We start from the raw sequence: 19037 nt of genomic DNA on the forward strand, positions 1-19037 counted from the left end.
GGCTTCTCTCTAGATGTGGCTCCCAGGCTCAGTAGTTGTAACTTGCAAACTTAATTGCCCTGTGGCTTGTGGGATCTTAGTTCCCCTACCAGGGATCAAACACTCGTCCCCTGCATTGGAAGGCAGACTCTTAACCACTGGACCACCAGGGAAAGCCCCTCCCCACTTTTCTTTGTCTTTCTCCTTTGTCTTTTCTCTCACAGATTCTGCTGTGTGAAAAATGGTTGCATCCAGAGCGGTATGACATGTAACCCATATATTTCCTTTCCCTGCATGGCCTCCATAAATCTTGTGTCTGTGCATGACCCCTTCTCAGTGCTGGGTTTCTGATTCCACGCTCCCAGGTAGGATGCTGTGTGTTGCACTCTGTGCCATGGATTTGGTGCTGTGCGCCCTCTCCTGCCCTGATACCTCCAAGATGTAAAGACCCAATTGCTAAGAATCCTGGGGGCAAAATTAATTCTCAGGAAGGACCACGACTTAGCATCTTTGCATTTCTCTTTGTGGCCTCTTGTTTGATCATGCTATGCGTAATAAATTAACGTGGCATTTCCAACCGGAGTAATTCTACTTGCTTCTTTCCCTGAATATTTAGACTGGGGCCAAATGGATTCCTGTTTTTGCTTAAGAGTTAAACAAAAGGGACTTCCCTGGTGGTGCCATGGTTAAGACTGGGCCTTCCAATGCAGGGGCTGCAGGTTCAATCCCTGATGGGGGATCAAGATCCCACATTCCTCACTGCTCAAAAACCAAAACAAAAAACAGAAGCAATATTGTAACAAATTCAATAAACAACTTTAAAAATGGTCCACATCAAAAATATCTTTTAAAAATATATATGTGTGCATATGTAGTCTATACGTATGTGCACGTGTGTAAACCTTTGTATTAAATAGTTTGCCTTTTTACAACAAACTGCATCAGAAGCCAATTTTTTTCAGACATGGATTCTTTGAAATATAATTCATAGTCCCTACTAAGAAACAACCATAGGAATTCTATGTCTGTGCACATTTGGCTGCACATCCCGACTTTATGTCACCTACTTGGGAGGCTGACTGGTGCCATCATATAATCTTGGACTTAAATTTCAAAACCCTGGCTAGAATTTTCTTTTTAGCCTTTCCCCCACAACTGACAGTTTTACCCCAGAGCTAAAGACAAACGAAGAACAAAAACAGGCCTGTTGTTGTGTTGATTATTTCTTGCTCACCTCTATCTATTTAAAAAAATTTTTAAGGTATATATTTTTTAATGTGGATTAATTTTTTTTTTTAATGGCCACATCATACAGCATGCAGGATCTTTAGTTGGGGCATGCAAACTCTTAGTTGGGGCATGTGGGATCTAGTTCCCTGACCAGGGATGGAACCCCAGCCCCTTTAGGGTATTGGTAGCTCGAGTCTTAGCCACTGGACCACCAGTGGAGTCCTAGACCCATTGTTTCTTGACTGCTTTCCCTTTGTTCCTGCAGTCCTTTCTTCCCTTAAGATCATTAATTACTGAGACCTGTTTAAGGGCAAGCATTGTAGCCAGGCTTAGATCACAGAATGTCTTGGACCAAAATGGGTTCTCTTATGTCAAAGAGGTCATGCCTGATTCTTTTTCTCCAGGGACCCACTGCCCTATCTGCTTACAACACCCAATGTTGACATAAAAGAAATTTCTAGTTATCTCAACCAGATCATCAGATGCTCTGGACCAAACTCAAGACTGTCAGATTTGTACCCTTTGTATATTTCCTCAGGCTTCCCAGGTGGCTCAAGTGGTAAAAAAAACAAAAACAAAAAACCACCTACCAATGCAGGAGATGCAGGCAGTAGATACAGGTTTGATCCCTGGGTCGGGAAGCTCCCCTGGAGGAGAAAATGACAACCCACTCCAGTATTCTTGTCTGGAAAGTTCCATGGACAGAGGCGCCTGGCGGGCTACAATCCACAGGGTTGCAAAGAGTCAGACACAACTTAGCCACTGGAAACACACACACACATGTAATTCCCCATATTTTGTCTTTCCTCTTGTCATGATGGGCATTAAAGTCTTAAAATGAAGAGGGTCTATAAGCTTTTTTTCAGGGACAACCAGGAAGGGTGGTGGCTGACCAGCCCACTCAAGATGGCTGTTCTCTTGCTCTCTGTCTATCCCCTGCCTGACCAGTGCCTGCTTCACTTACACTGACTCTGGCCTTCCTACATACTTGCTTTGGGCCTTGGCCAGTGATTGTTCTTATCAAAGGGGCAGTGAAGGGTGTGCCCTTCTGTTGGTTTCCCTGGTAATCGATAAGCCCATATGACATCAATTCCCCTGTAACTGGCAATCTCCCCCTCCACCAGGAGCAAAGACTGCTGCCACGTCCTGAAGGTGTCTGCTGCACAAGGTGGGGGTGCCACTCTAGGACTTTGCTTCAGATACGTAAGCTCCCCGTCTGTCAAACTACTGATGTCTCTGTTGCTTGATGCATGTGTACATGCTAAGTCACTTCGGTCATGTCTGACTCTTTGCAACCTTATGGGCTGTAGTCTGGCAGGCTCCTCTGTTCATGGGATTCTCTGGTCAAGAACACTGGAGTGGGTTTGCCATTCCCTTCTCCAGGGGATCTTCCTGGCCCAGGGATCAAACCCCCATCTCCTGTGTCTCATGCATTGCTAGTGGATTCTTTACCGCTGAACCGCTGGGGAATCCCTCTCTTGCCCAATGCAGGCTTTCTTCAGTCTTGAAGCTGGGCAAATTCAAGCTTTGTAGGCCTGTGAGGTGCAGTCCCACAGGTGGGCATAAAAAGACCAGCTTCCAGAGCCCCTCAGGAAGGGGTGGGAAACTTGACAGTTTGGGTAGGTAGTGAAAATTACCAAGAAGAGAGGTGGCGGGGCGGGGGAGCCCCGGGACCTGCCAGGGTGGAATGGAGAGCTTGAGAGGAGCCTGCCTGGGGCTGTGGCTCTCCCCTGGGGGGACTTAGGAGAAAGGGTTCCTCAACACAGTGATAAATATACTTTGCACTGTAATATGATTCCATTTGAAACTGTTACAGCCGAGGTGTTACGAGCCCATTCTTGTGTCACAGCAAGCTAGGCTGTTCCTGCATTTGGAGGGTATTAATTTATTTTCCGTGTTCCTAAAATAGCACAGAGGAAGGCTTCTGTTGTTCTCTTACCTTGTGCTAATCTTAGAGCAACATGAAAATGCTGACTGTACGCGGATCTTGAAACACCACCGAAAACTTCCAACACGGGAAGACAATTAATTCCCACTCCTTCCCCCTTTCCTCTTGGATTCCAACGACTGGCTGTGTTTAACCCTAGTTTTGCCTACTCTTTCCCAGAAAAGTCACAGCTAACATGCATGGATCTACCGCAGGAGCATAGATGCAAGAGGGTGGATTCCAGCTTGATTCTCCAGGGGCTGATGTCTCATCAGAGAACTAGTACTGAAGAGCATGTGTTCAGTGCTAAATTTGGGGTCTGGATGATAATGGCTTCAGGAATGCAGCTGAGACAAGAATCCCTCAGGGCTGAAACACTCAAGCTTCTTGGAGAAGGTGAGCCTCCACGGATAGAGGAAGAAGTAAAGAGACCAGGTGAGTATGTCAGAAAGAGAAAAAGAAATATTGTGTATTAATGCATGTATGATATGCATTATGGCAGGCTACAGTCTGTGGGGTGTGTATGACCACAGTCACGACCAAAGTGACTTAACATGCACACACCTCACATATATACAGAATCTAGGGAAACAGTACTGATGAACCTATTTACAGAGAAGAAATGGAGATGCAGATGTAGGGGATGGACTTGTGCACATGGCGGGGGAACGAGAGGCTGGGACACACTGAGAAAGCAGCATTGATGTATACACACTCACTCCCTCTCAGTCACTCACATGTGTCTGACTCTTTGAGACCCCATGGACTGCAGCCTGCCAGGCTCCTCTGTCCATGGGATTTCTCAGGCAAAAATACTGGAGTGGGTTGCCATTCCCTTCTCCAGGAGATCTTCCCAATCCAGGGATCAAACCTGAGTCTCCTGCATTGCAGGCAGATGCTTTACCATTTGAACCACCAAAGAAGCCCCATGTATGCTCATAACTTGTGGGAGGCGGCTATATAGCACAGGGAGCCCAACCTGGAGCTCTGTGATGACCTGGAGGGATGGGATGCAGGGGAGGGAGGCTCCAGAGGGAAGGGAGATATATATATAGATACATATGCATCATTATGACTGATTAACACTGATGTATGGCAGAGAGCACTACAACACTGTAAGGCAATTATCCTCCAATTTAAACAAGAGAGAGACAGGTGGGTGGAGGGAGCAGGCGAGACCAGCCTGTGTGGGGCATCTCTGTGGAGAAAGAGGGACCCAGTTCACTGGAGACAGCAGTCATGGCTGAAGCAATTTCTGATTCAGTGAAAGCCTAAAGTAGGATTTTCCCCAGATTAATGGAAACCCTGTGTGTTGCAAACGTATTCATCAGAGTATTAGAGGGAGGTAACGGGTGACCTGACTCCTGGGACCTGCCAGCTGAATATGGAGTCGGGAGGGGGACCGTGATCGGAGAGGCTCAGCCTCTGTACCTCTGCTTGCTCTGTGTTGCTCTGCCCAGTTGGGGCCGAGATAAGGGTGCATGTGCCCACTCCGGTTCCCTGTAAACTCAGCTCATGTTATGTCTCTCTCACTCTCTCCCTTTCTCTGCCTTTTCTGCTCACAGACAGATGCTGAGAAGCCCTTCCTCGCTGTGAGTTTGGGTGGAATGTCCACCTGTGACGTCAGTCTTTTGTATGCATGCCCGGATGAGCAGGGATGGTAAGCGATGGGAACTCTATCAATACCCACCTGGTCTCAGGAGCACGAGCCTCCAGGCCCAGCTCTAAAACCTTTTAGCTCCTTGAAACCTGGCATTTCAACTACCTGCCCTTCAGTTTCATTGATTTGTGAAATGAAGACGTTAATGCTCCTCCTATCTACCTCACAGGATTTCCTTGAGGCTCAAATGCAATATGGTTGTGAAAGTGCTTTGGAGACAAAGAAATGTATTTATTAGGAGTAACTCAATACTTGAGGGATTGTGTGTGGGGGAAGGTGGTAAAACTGGGATGTCTCAATAAATCCCATCCAGCCCTATGATTTTATAAAATTGCTTTATACTACTTTGTTGTTGTTTAGTAACTAGTTTGTGTCCGACTCTTTTGCAACCCTGTGGACTGTAGCCCACCAGGCTCCTCTGTCCATGGAATTCTCCAGGCAACAATACTGGAGTGGGTTGCCATTCCTTTCTCCCAGGATCTTCCCAACCCAAGAATTAAACCCACATCTCCTGCTTGGCAGGTGGATCCTTTACCACTGAGCCACTAGGGAAGCCCTTTATATTCCTTAAATAAGTTGAATTAGATAGCTTTTTCTGCTGTTCTAACCACTCTCACTCCAGTGGTATCTTTTCACCTCCCTGCTGCTGCTGCTAAGTCGCTTCAGTCGTGTCTGACTCTGTGCGACCCCATAGACGGCAGCCCACCAGGCTCCGCCGTCCCTGGGATTCTCCAGGCAAGAACACGAGTGGGTTGCCATTTCCTTCTCCAATGCATGAAAGTGAAAAGTGAAAGTGAAGTCACTCAGTCGTGTTGGACTCTTTGCGATCCCATGGACTGTAACCTACCAGGCTCCTCTGTCCATGGGATTTTCCGGGCAAGAGTACTGAAGTGGGTTGCCATTGCTTTCACCTCCCTAGATCTCCTTAAATGCAGAACCCAGGGACTCCCTACACGTTCCAGCTCACCTTGCTTGGCTTCCTTACCAGCCACTGGGCCCCCCAGCCACTGAATCAGCAAGAAAAACTCTCACACAGCATCTCCAGAGACTCTCTGGACTTCAGTCATCACCCCAGGCCTTCCAGCAGCAGTTAATGTTAAAAATGTGAAAAGATTTTTCCAAAAAAGACAAGATGCTCTACACAGAGACTTGGATGTCACTTGGCTCCTTGCTTAGAAACGGCTTAGGAACCTTATTGTGAAAGCAAGTCCTGTAGTATTTCAGGAACAGGTATTCACAGCACAAACGTTGGCACATTTAGAAACTTAGGAACGTGATGATAGATACCGTGGAGTGGATAAAGGGACATATGATAGTGTCCTTGGTGAGGTTGGCTGTGTGAGACCAGGTCCGAGAAGGATATAACCAGCACATTCCCAAGGCTCCACAAGTGGTTTAGTGATGGGATGATTGACCGTGGTGTCATAGTTTGCTGGGGTTGCTGTAACAAAGTCTTAGTCCGTTTAGGCTGCTGTAACAAAAGTACCATTGATAAGTGGGCTTCCCTGACGTCTCAGAGGTAAAGAAACAGCATGCAATGCAGGAGACTTGGGTTTGATCCCTGGGTTGGGAAGATGCCCTGGAGAAGGAAATGGCAACCCACTCCAGTATTCTTGCCTGGGAAATCACACGGACAGAGGAGCCTGGTGGGCTACAGCCCACAGGGTCACAAAGAGTTGGACACGACTGAGTGACTAAACCACCACCACCATTGATGAGTGGCTTAAAAACAACAGACATTTATTTTCTCGAGGCTGGGAAGTCCAAGATTAAGATGTGGGCAGGGTTGGTTTCTTCTGAGGCCTCTCTCCTTGGTTGCAGATGGCTGCCTTCCCCACAGACTGTCTTCCTTCTCTGCATGTTGATGTCCTAATCTTCCCTTACTGTGCATATGCTAAGTTGCTCAGTCGTGTCCGACTCTTTGCCACCCCATGGACTGTAGCCTGCAAGACTCCTCTGTCCACGGGATTCTCCAGGCAAGAATACTGGAGTGGGTTGCCATGCCCTCCTCCAAGGTGATCTTCCAGACCCAGGGATCGAACCCACCTCTCTTATGTCTCCTGCATTGACAGGCGGGTTCTTTACCACTAGTGCCACCTGGGGCTCTTATTATACGGACATAAGTCAGATTGGATTAGGGTCCACCTGTATGACTTTGTTTAACTTTAATTACCTTTTTGAAGACACTATCCTAAGACAGTCACACTCTGAGGTCTTGGGAGTTAGAACTTCAACATAGGAATGGGGGGCAGGGGTTACAACTCAACCCTTAACTCACACTGTGGGCAAGGTAAAGAGAATCAAGACGAGATGGAGAAGACACTGGGAACTATTAGCAGCAGAAGCCTCTGTCATCCTTGGGCCTGGAGAAACAAAAGAGAAAGGGTGTGCTATTCCTCGAAGCCATCCAGAGCTGTGGTCACAGGAGAGGGACCGCCCAGCGTGGGTGCTGTATGACAGAGGAAGGCACCCATGGTGGAGACCAGGCTGTGGCAGAGAGGGAGGGAGAAGGCCCACCCCCCTCTCTCCCTGCCCTTCGCACTCCTTCCTTCACACTCTGATAGTGCTTCCCTTTGGCCAAGAGCCAAGAAAGAGGAGCTGAGAACAGCGAGGCCTGGGGGCTGCAGCTTGTAGAGTCAGGCTTTGAGGCAGGGAACGGGCTGACAAGTGTGGCCAGGGGTGGGAGGGGAGTGGTAGGATTTGAGTGGGACGATGAAGAATCACCAGCTCAGTGGAGAAAACAAAGGCATTTCCACAGGAGGAATTAATTATGCATTCTCAGGTGACATAAATGGGCTTTAAAGTGTCATTGGAAAACAGAAAATGCTACTTAGCTGCAAAAAATATTAGTCACACATTCGAAACTGAACCACATATTCATGTAACCATTCCCAGTCCCAGAAGTTACTATTCTAATATACTTCTCCGCAGAAGTAAAGCAGAATGATAGAAAAATAGGTTTGTCAATCTTGTCATGTTGAACACTTATGTTCTTAAAATGGGATGGGAAGTATTACTGGAACTGTTTTGGAATAGAAAGCAGCTCTCTGCCTCAGGAGGGTGCCTGTGTGACCACACCCATCACTGGTCACAGCCTGGTTTTATGAACTGGGTACGTCCCCTGTGTTATCGCGCTGGGGCTGCCGTAACAAACTACCGTGGGCTGGTGGCTTTGACAACAGGAATTTGTTTTCTCGCCACTCTGGAGACTAGAAGCTTGAGACTCAGTGTTGACAGGGTGGATGTCTGCTGAGAGCTCCCTTTGGGTTGCCTTTTCAGTGTGTGCTCATATGGTGTTTCCTGGGCAACTTTGCAGGGGAAAAAAGCGAGAGGGATGGAGGGAGGGAGAGAAAAAGCGATCTCTTGGTGTCTCTTCTTTTTTTTCCTAAGTTCAAATCATCCTGATTTTATGATCACAGAAATAGTACAAATATCCACAGTTGGTGAACTTCATTATAACAAATACAGATAGAAGAATGGAGAGAGAGCTACACAGAGTGACTGTAACAGGAATAGGCTCAATCTGCACATGCTGTTTGTAAATTATAGTGTTGAATTTAGTGTTATTTGAGTTTTAAAAAAAAATTTATTTGACCACACCAGGGCTTAGCTGTGGCATGTAGGATCTAGTTTGCTGACCAGGGATCAAACCCAGGCCCCCAGCACTGGGACACAGGCTTGATCCCTGAGTCAGGAAGATCTCCTGAAGGAGGAAATGGCAACCCACTCCAGTATTCTTGCCTGGAAAATCCGATGGACAGAGGAGCCTGGCAGGCTACAGTCCTTGGGGGTTGCAGAGAATTGGAGATGACTGAGCGACTTAGCACACACTCATGAATTTCCTTAAGGGCCCCATGTCCAAATACAGCCCCTCTGGGGGTTCAGACTTCAACATACGAGTTTTGGAGGGGACCCAAACATTCAGTCCATAACATCCCACGTAGTGATATGAAATAGATGGCACTTGATACGTTGATATGATAGTCATTAAATCAAGAAAACTTCATTGCATACCTACTGTGTGCCAGAATCTCTGCTAGGCTCTGAGATTATAGGTAAAAGGAAAAAAAAAAAACTGCCTCGGTCTTTAATAAGTCTATAACTTGAAGAAAGACAGAGCAGCTGTTAGAACACAGTGGTCACTGCCAGGAGAGCTTGAGCATTTGTGCTCAGTCACTCGGTCATGTTTGGCTCTTTGAGACCCCATGGACTGTAGCCCGCCTGGCTCCTCTATCCATGGGATTCTGCAGGCAAGAATACTGGAGTGGGTTGCCATTTCCTTCTCCAGACCCAGGGATCATCTCTTGGATCTCCTGAATTGGCAGCGGGTTCTTTTCCACTAGCAGCCCTGGTGGCTCAGATGGTAAAGATTTCACCTGCAATGCAGGAGACCTGGGTTCTATCCCCAGGTCAGGAAGATCTCCTGGAGGAGGGCATGGGTACCAGTATTCTTGCCTGGGATTTCCATGGACAGAGGAGCTTGGCAGGCTACAGTCCATGGGGTCTCAAGAGAGTCAGGACACCACTGAGCCACTAACACTTTCACTTTCTGTTCAGTGCCTCCTGGGAAACCCCAGAGCACCTAGATAGGATGAATAAACCACTCCCTGGGGGCTGCAGAAGTGATGTGCAAGCAGAAACGGAGGATGAGAAATATTGGATAGTAAACACGGGGTGGGACAGACAAGGCGGAGCATTCAGGATTGAGGAAGACGATACACAGAACTAGGGTGACCAGGATCCTGGTTTACTCGGGGCTGTCCTGGATTCAGTTCAGTTCAGTCGCTCAGTCGTGTCCGACTCTTTGCGACCCCATAAATCACAGCATGCCAGGCCTCCCTGTACATCACCAATTCCCGGAGTTCACTCAAACTCATGTCCATCGAGTTGGTGATGCCATCCAGCCATCTCATTCTCTGTCATCCCCTTCTCCTCCTTCCCCCAATCCTTCCCAGCATCAGAGTCTTTTCCAGCAAGTCAACTCATCGCATGAGGTGGCCAAAGTATTGGAGTTTCAGCTTTAGCATCAGTCCTTCCAATGAACACCCAGGATTGATGTCCTTTAGAATGGACTGGTTGGATCTCCTTGCAGTCCAAGGGACTCTCAAGAGTCTTCTCCAGCACCACAGTTCAAAAGCATCAATTCTTCGGTGCTCAGCTTTCTGTCCTGGTTTAGGCACTAAAAATCCCACATCCGGGAAAGCTCGGGGTCTCTGAGCCTTATATGATGCTGCTGCTGCTAAGTCACTCCAGTCGTGTCCGACTCTCTGTGACCCCATAGACGGCAGCCCACTCAAATGAACTCAAAATGAAAAAGGCGATGTTACAACAGACAACACAGAAAGAGAAAGGATCATAAGAGACAATTAGAAACAACTGCATGACAATGAAATGGACAACCTGGAACAAATGGACAGATTCTTAGAAAAGTACAATCTTCTAGGACTGAACCAGGAAGAAACAGAAAATGTGAATAAATCAAGCACTAACACCAGTCACAAGCTCTAACTATGAACACATCAATCACAAGCACTACTAACTGTGATCAAAAGTCTCCAACAAACAAATGCCCAGGACTTCACAGGTGAATGCTCTCAAATGGTAGAGATGTGATGATACCTGTGCTGGTCAAACTCCTCCAGAAAAGCGCAGAGGGAGGAGCATCCCAACTCATCCTGTGCGGCCACCATCACCCTGAACCACAATGAGTCAGGAACGCAACCCAGAAAAGAAAACGACAGGCTAACGCCACTGACGAGCACCAATGCAACAATCCTGAGGAAACGCGAGCATGAGCAAAGCAAAACAAGAACACAGGGAAAGGACCACACACCACGTTCAAGTGCGGTTTATCCCAGGGGTGCAAGGATTCTTCACTATGTGCACATCAATCAATGTGATACACTATATTAACAAACTGAAAGATAAAAACCATATGGTAATCTCTATCATGCAGAGAAAGAGTTTGACAAAATTAAACACCAGTTTATGATTTAAAAAACGCCCCATAAATGGGCGTGGAAGAAACCTACCTCAACATAATAAAGGTCATAAGGGAAACCTCTCAGCACATTATCCTCAATGGTGTCAAAATTTAAGCATTTCCCTAAGATCAGGATCAAGACCATGGTGCCCACGCTCCTTCCTGTTATTCAATATAGATTTGTACGTCATAGACACAGCAATCAGAGAAGAAAATGAAAAAGAATGCAAGTTGGATAAGAAGAAGTCCATCTCTCATTGATTGCAGGTGGCCTGTTTCTATTCACAGAAGACCCTAAAGATAGAACCAGAAAATTACTAGAGCTAATCAGTGAATTTAGTAAAGCACAGGATACAAAATTAATACACAGAAGTCCTTTGCATACTTATAGCACAATAAGAAAAATCAGAAAGAGAAACTAAGGAAAAAGTGCCATTCCCCACTGCAACAAGAAGAATAGCATAGCTAGAATGCTGCTGCTGCTAAGTCACATCAGTCATGTCTGACTCTGTGAGACCCCATAGATGGCAGCCCACCAGGCTCCTCTGTCCCTGAGATTCTCCAGGCAAGAACACTGGAGTGGGTTGCCATTTCCTTCTCCAATGCATGAAAGTAAAACGTGAAAGTGAAGTTGCTCAATCGTGTCCAACTCTTCGGGACCCCATGGACTGTAGCCTACCAGGCTCCCCCATCCATGGGATTTTCCAGGCAAGTGTACTGGAGTGGGTTGCCATTTTCTTCTCCAATAGCTAGGAATAAACCTACTTAAACAGACGCAACACGTGTATGCAGAAAGACAGGCTGCATGATGAAAGATAGCAAATATGAAACAGATAGATATGCCATGTTCTTGAATTGAAAGAAATCAATGTTGTGAAAATGACTACACTACCCAAAGTAATCTGCAGATTCAATTCATCCTTATCAAACAACCAGTGACATTTTTTAAAGAACTAGGACTAATAATTTTACAATTTTTATTGGCGGGGGAGAAAGACCCAGAAAGGCCAAAGCAATCTTGGCAAGAAATGTGGAACTGGAGGAATCAACCTTTCTGACTTCAGACTATACTACCAAGACACTATGGTCCAGGCACAAAAACAGAAACATAGAGCAATGGAACAAGACACGAAGCTGAGAGGTAAACCCGCACTCCTATAGGCACCTTTTCTTTGACAACGGAGGCAAGAATGTACAAAGGAGAAAGGACAGAAAAGAGAGCCTCTTCAGTAAGTGGTGCTGGGAAACTGGACAACTACATGCAAAGGAAGGAAATTAGAACACTTCTTCACACTATACACAAATATTAATTCACAGTGGATTGAAGACCAACAGGAAGGCCAGAAACTATAAAATTCTCAGAGGAAAACAAAGGCAGAACACTTTGAGATCTATCACAGCAAGATCCTCTTTGATCCACCTCCGAGAATGACTGAAATAAAAAGAAACATTAAAAAAATGGCATCTAGGGAAACTCCAAAGTATTTAAGCAGCAAAGAAAACTATAAACAAGATGAAAAGACAACCCTCAGAATAGGAGAAAATAATTGTAAATGAAGCAATTGACAAAGGATTATCTCGAGTACACAAGTAGATCATCGAGCCTAATATCAGAAAAAAAGCAACCAAGTGAAAGCGAGCAGAAGACATGAACACATTTCTCCAAAGAGGATGTTAAGAAGGTGAAAAGATGCTCCACATCGCTCATTATTAAGGAAACGCTAATCAAAACTACATGAGCTATCACCTCACACCGTCAGAATGGCCATCATCAACAATTCTACAAATAATAAATGCTGGACAGGACATGGAAGAAAGGGAACCCTCTTGCACTGTTGGTAGACATGTAAATAGATACAAACACTATGGAGAAGGAAGGTGGGTTTCTTAAAGAAGTAGGAATAAAACTACTGCATGATGCAACAATCCCCTACTGGCCATATACACTGAGAAAACCACACCTCTAAAAAGACTTATGTACCCCAATGTCCATTGCAGCACTATTTAAAATAGCCAGGGCATGGAAGCAACCTAATGTCTATCAAGAGAACAATGGATAAAGAAGTTGTGGAACATATACACAATGGAATATTACTCAGCCATGAAAAGGAACAAATACGAGTCGGTTTATCTGAGGTGGATGAACCTAGAAACTGTGATACAGAGTGAAGTAAGTCAGAAAGAGAAAAATAAAGTATATTAATGCATACACATGGAATCTTGTAAAATGGTACTGATGAATATTTGAAGGGCAGAAATACATACACAGATGTAGGCGAAGGACTTGTGAACTCAGCTGGAGAAGGAGAGGGTGGGCTGAATTGAGACAGTAGCATTGAAACATTGCCACTACCATACGTAAAATAGCTAGCTAGTGGGAAGGTGCTATGTAAGATAGGGAACCCAGCATGGTGCTCTGTGACGACCTAGAGGGTGGGATATTGGGAAGTGGGAGGCAGGCTCACCAAAGAGTGGATAATATACTTATGGCCTATTTGTGTTGTTGTATGAGGAAAACCAACCAACCATTGTAAAGCAGTTATCCTTCAATCAAAAATAAATAAATACAATCTGAAAACTATCATTCAACATATCTGTGCTGTCATCTAAAGCTATATGGGATCATCTTCTATCCCTAGCCATTTTTCCACTATAAGAGCTTATAAATGTCATGAAAGGTTTTGAAAATATGATTTTAATAGCTACACTGTATTGCTTAATATCTCATACATAAATAATAAAATTTCAGTCTCAACATAGACACATAATTCCAAAACAGGTTTCCATTTTAAACTAAAGCTTGCATTTTAATTCAGTTTAATGAGAATTCCTCTGTAGATCTAACATTCTTATGAAAAATAAATTATGTGCAGTCTTTCTTGCTTTCAACTGTTAGGCCTTATTGTCATTTACTTCTAAGGACTCTTGACATTTTTGCCTTAGACTGTAATTTTTGACTGAGATAAAATCTTAAATTTAGATATTAAGAAAGTCAAGAAGCACTCTTCTAAGTGTGAGTCAGTCATGTCCAGTTATTTGTGACCCATTGACTGTAGCCCAACAGGTCCTCTGTCCACAGAATTATCCAGGCAAGAATATTGGCGGGGGTAGCCACTCCTTTCTCGAGGGGATTTTCCTGACCCAGGGGTCAAACCCAGGTCTCCCGCATTGTAGGCATATTCTCTACCATATGAACAACCAGAGAACCCTGACCCTGGTGTACACTGATGTGAAAATCCTCAAAAGAATATTAGCAAACCAAATAGAAGATACATTAAAAGAATGATACACTGTGATCAAATGGAATTTATTCTGTGCCTGCAAGCATGATATTTTTATCTGCACATCAATCACCGTGATACACAATTTGAGCAAAATTAAGAATGAAATCATGTGATCTTCTCAATAATTGCAGACAATGCTTTCGACAGAGTTTAACATCAATTTTGGTACAATCTCTCAATACAGTGGTTATATGTGGACCATCCTAAAGGGTATAAAAACAAGCCCACAGCTAACATCCAACTCAATGGTAAAGAGATGAAAGATTTTCCTAAAAGATGAGGAATAGTACAAGGATACCCACTCTCACCAATCTTGTTCAACATAGTAGTGGAATTGTCCTACCCAGAATAACTAGGCAAGAAAAGGAAATAAAAGCCATCCCCATTGGAACAGATGAAGTTACACTGCCACTATTCGATTATGACAGGATTTATATGAAACCCTAAAAACTGCACCAAGTAACAAATATTAAAACTAAGAAATTCAGCAGCATAGCAGGATATGAACCGTCAGAGAGAAAACAGAACAGTCCCACATACAAATGCATCAAAAACAACAACAACAACAAAAATCCTGAAATAAACTTACCCGAGGAGCAGAAACACCTGTACAGTCACGAGCTCCAAGACATAGAGTCTGGGTTCAAATCCCACCTTACCCACTGACCTGCAGAGTGACCCAGAGCAAATCACGCAATGATCTGAGGCTCAACATATTCAACTGTAACATGGACACAAACCCAGTATCTCCTCCCAGGGCTGTGAAACTCCAAGGAAATGCTTACTTAGGCCCGGGGGTTGGAGTGTCTCCGGGAGCCTCTCCTTGTATGAAACGTCTCTAGAACTGGGCTCTTCTGATCCTGTGGGTGAGGGTCAAGTGTAGAGCCTGCGAGCCAAATGGGAATGGACAAGGACGAGGACAAAAAAATACTAGTTCTGTGTCAGGAAGGGAAGCTACCTCCTTTCCAGATCTCAGAGTGGGGCCTGCACTGGAGGCCCAGGGGATGCACAATCAGATGTGATAACTCCGAACCCCCACAGCAGGAATGGACTCCTGGCAAGAAGCTGCTCTCTGGGCCAGGCTCCAGCGTGATGTGGTGCTGCTCCCTGAGTGCTCCATGTCTCCACCAGGCAAAGAGCTCTCGGGAGTTGGTGGCCTATTAAACCACAGGTGCCTGAGAGTCAGAATGACACAGGGACTAACAATATTGAAAATTAGCTATATTAAAAGAAAGAAAGACAGAAGTACAGACGAGGCAGGGGATGAGAAGCAGAGTGACTGACTACCTCTCAAGCCTTGAGCAGAAATATCTCCACACCGGCTGAGCAGAGCCCACAGGAGGAAACTATAATGGAAAAGCAGGCTGTGGGAGTATCTCTCCACTGCTGGACCCAGGGACCCAAGCCCCAATCCACCAGCACCACTTTGCATAGCCAGACACCAAGAGGAAGAAACGCAGAGCTTGCCTCAGGAAGTCGCAGCCAGACTCAATATCGGGGTCGCTGAGCACAGCCACACAGTCACTGGGGACGCAGTGCTCACATCCTCTGTCCTCACAGAAACACGGCTCACTGCAGAGAACCCTCTGAGGGCACCCGTGCACACTAGAAACTGGCAAGGGTGAGATGCGGAGAGAAGACACAGAAGGGGAGCCATGCCTCTGGGGCGCTGCACAAACTACCAAAGATCTGAAGTTCTTGATACGTGGCATTTTCTAAAAAGCTTCTTAATGTGTAAACGCAGAAAGGACCTTTCCAGGAGAAAGGACAAAAAAAATCTTCCCAATGGGACAATTTGGTATCCATGTGGGAAGGCAAGCTGGATCCCTACCTCAAAAAATACCACCAAACCAAATAGACACATACCAAAAACCAACAATTGAAGGAAAAACTTTACAAAATTTTGAACCATTTTTGATGAGGGAATATCTTTTCTTTAAATTGAAGTACTGTTGATTTACAATGAATTTGTTTGTGTAAGGTGTACAGCAAAGTGATTCAGTGATTCACCATTTGGGAAGCCCCTGGGCCATGCCCTCTACTCAGAACAGCTAAGAATCCGGAATAGGCAAAGCAGCATGTGGCGGTGCTCGTGGGGGTTTTTAGACTGAGTAAATTATTCTAACATGATACAAGAAACAAGCCCAGAGGTTAAGAGAGGATCTCCAAACCTACCTTCAAACAGGAGGTCTTGCTCCCTTGAATGTGGGTGCGTGAAACAGCGCTTGGGAAGGGAAGTGGTGTGTCATGAGTGTTTTTCCTGCAGAGGGCACAGCGGCGTGTAGAGAGGATGCACAGGCACGTCCCAGGACACAGCACACAGACTCAGTGTCTGGACTCCCAACCCTGCACTGGGTGCACCGCACTGTCTCCACCCCAGACACAGTGTGAGCGGCTCACAAGTGTCCTGGAGAGTGTGGTCACATGACCTGGACCTGGCCAATCGGTGTGTTCCATCCTTCCTGGCCACCGTGATTGGCTCAGGGCTGGGGCGGTGGCCAATCAGGGCCCAGGGCCGGGCCTCACGCTGGAATCAAGGGAAGAGGCGCTCTGGTTCGGCCGGAAGGGGTGGAGCCAGGAGAGGTCAGGCTACAGCAGTGGGAGGGGCGTGAGGGCAGCCTGTGGCGGTTGGCGGCCCTCCGGCGCCTGTCAGGGCAGAGACGCTGGCCTGAGAAGGAGGGCGCTGCTGAGCCCACGGGTTGAGAGCTCCGGTTTCTGCTGTGGTCCCCGAGCTCCACCTGAGACCCGGAGGGAAGCCGTCTGCCTGTGAGTCCTCTCCTGCTTGTCTGTCAGCTTGTTTGAACCACGCTGGGTTTTCTGTCAGGCTGGCTAAGTGGAGACCCTGGAAATGCACCTGTGTGGGTTTTGGCTGGCTTCAGGGAAGAAATGCCAGATGACACTGGGAGACTCCAGTTTAATCTGGATTCAGGTCCTATCTCTTGAAAGTGAAGTGAAAGTCCCTCAGTCTTGTCCTACTCTTGGCGACCCCATGGGCTGTACAGTCCATGGAATCCTCCAGGCCAGAATACTGGAGTGGGTAGCCTTTCCCTTCTCCAGGGGATCTTCCCAGGCCAGGGATTGAACCCAGGTTAGCTGAGCCACAAGAGAAGTGTAAGAATACTGGAGTGGGTAGCCGGTCCCTTCTGTAGCGGATCATCATTCCCGACCCAGGAATCAAACTGAGGTCTCCTGCATGGCAGGAGGATTCTTTACCAGCTGAACTATCAGGGAAGCCCAGTATCTCTTAAGGCCAGCTATTAATTGTAGGATTACCCTAATTAGTCTTCACGGGATTAAGGTAGCAACCTGCTAAGGTAGCAATCGATGTCCTTTTTCTAGAGGACAAAACGGAGGCTCAAAGAAGGGGGGTAACACAGCTACAGCAAGGAAGTGTGTACCTAAACAAAAGCCCCAGATCCTGCTGTTGGAACTCAGGGAAGCCATATGGTGTGGCTTGTCCATGTGACCGGGGCTAAGGCACCTGCCCACACTGGATACTGTGGGGACCTGACGACTGCCTTCTGGCAGCTCTGAGACTCACAAAAGCAATGTGCACTGAAGAGAGGAGGGACACGTCCCTCCATCCACCCCACCACACCCTCCGGGTACTCCCACACCCTGCCCCCTTTTTCTTGCTTTGTGAGGGAATAAGAGTCACGCTCATGTGACCACACTGGCTGTCCACTGTTCACGAGCTACCAACTGGAGCTGCTACAGGAGAGGCCAAGAGCCTTTGCCCCTGAGTACCTCTCTTTCCTTTGCACCGTGGGGGTCCCTCCTCCGGAGGCCTTTTCTGAGACATTCAGGGACCCTCCTTTAGTTTGCAACAGGTTGCATCCATCGCTGTCCTTTGAAACTCAGCTCATGAGCTCTGTTGTCTGCATTGCGGCCCACCTTGCTGCCAGGGAAGGGACAGAGTGACAATGAATCCAAAGATCAGACCTGACAGGTGGGAATCTGTGTATAAAGGACCTGATTAATCGCACTGTAGAATCTGTATTAGGCTCCAGGGATCCATAACCAGGGCTTGGGCCAAAGTGACTCCACAGGTGTTTTAATGCCTGGGGAGGGTTCTGGCTATAGCGGGGGTGGGGTGAGTCTCCTGAGGTTCTGAAGGCCCACTGTGTGCAGGTTCATGGCGCACAGAGAAGAGAAGGCGGAGTCCTTCCCTGGAGGTGGTCACAGCTCATGGGTGAGCCAGACAGGCAGGCAGGGCAAGGTAGCACCTGAGCTGCCTTCATGTGTGAATGGTGTGGGGCAAAGGAGGAGAACCAGGTCTGCTCCCTTATGTGGTGCCCAGGACAGGTTGTCACCAGACTAAACACTTACTCTGGTGACGACCATTACTGCTATCTACAAAGGGTTTACATTGATGTGCATCTTCATTTGAGTGGTCAGGCCGTTTCTAAGCTACACTGGCCATGGGCATTGCCTCTCTTTGGAACTTGCCGTGTTTCATCTCTTCCTTACTGAGCATTCATTTCCAAGAGGTTTTTTGGGGCACAAGGATGTTGGGATTTTTTTGAGCTTTGTCTCATGAGGAATACTTTTCTGGTTGTTGGTGTGGTTTGTTTTTCCAACTCTCTTTCTTGGCTTATTTTGTTAATTTGCTTCTGCCAGAGGAAGAGCTCAGAATGTGCCTTCTGGCTGAGATGTGACACTTACAACAGCAACGTCTACCTGGATATTATGACCACATTTGCCAAAAGGGCTTTGTTTTGCAGAAGACATCTTAAAAGTACCTACACTGTCCTTTCAGATACCCAAAGACTATTTGAAATGAAATTAAAAAAACAAGAATTCTCAAGTTTAGTCTTACAGTATGTGGGGAGTCAGAAAAATCCCCTGGAGGAGGGAAACACTACCCACTCCAGTATTCTGGCCTAGAGAATTCCATGGAGTGTATAGTCCATGGGGTCGCAAGGAATCAGACAAAATCTGATGACTGAACAACAACAGCAATGAAGCTTCACC

At 46.5% G+C, this 19037-nt stretch overlaps 1 protein-coding gene across 39 annotated transcripts in view; it reads left to right on the forward strand.

The window, feature by feature from the left end:
• The window catches only part of LOC129540268 (liprin-alpha-1-like), a 152204-nt gene that overhangs the window by 85966 nt on the left and 47201 nt on the right, over window positions 1–19037 (forward strand). For 21 of the 39 annotated variants that reach the window (XM_088831241.1, XM_088831295.1, XM_088831292.1 and 18 more), the window contains 2 exons: window positions 204–3571; window positions 4702–4796. In XM_088831241.1, coding sequence (XP_088687367.1) covers window positions 4794–4796 — 3 coding nt within the window. In that variant the 5' untranslated portion in view covers window positions 204–3571; window positions 4702–4793. The remainder of the gene's footprint in view (window positions 1–203; window positions 3572–4701; window positions 4797–19037) is intronic. The other 18 variants (XM_088831200.1, XM_088831258.1, XM_088831264.1 and 15 more) reach the window with 6 other exon arrangements.

Source organism: Moschus berezovskii, chromosome 2 (genome assembly GCF_049115385.1).
Source record: "Moschus berezovskii isolate FMDL1 chromosome 2, NW_MosBer_1.0, whole genome shotgun sequence".
Lineage (NCBI taxonomy): Eukaryota > Metazoa > Chordata > Mammalia > Artiodactyla > Moschidae > Moschus > Moschus berezovskii.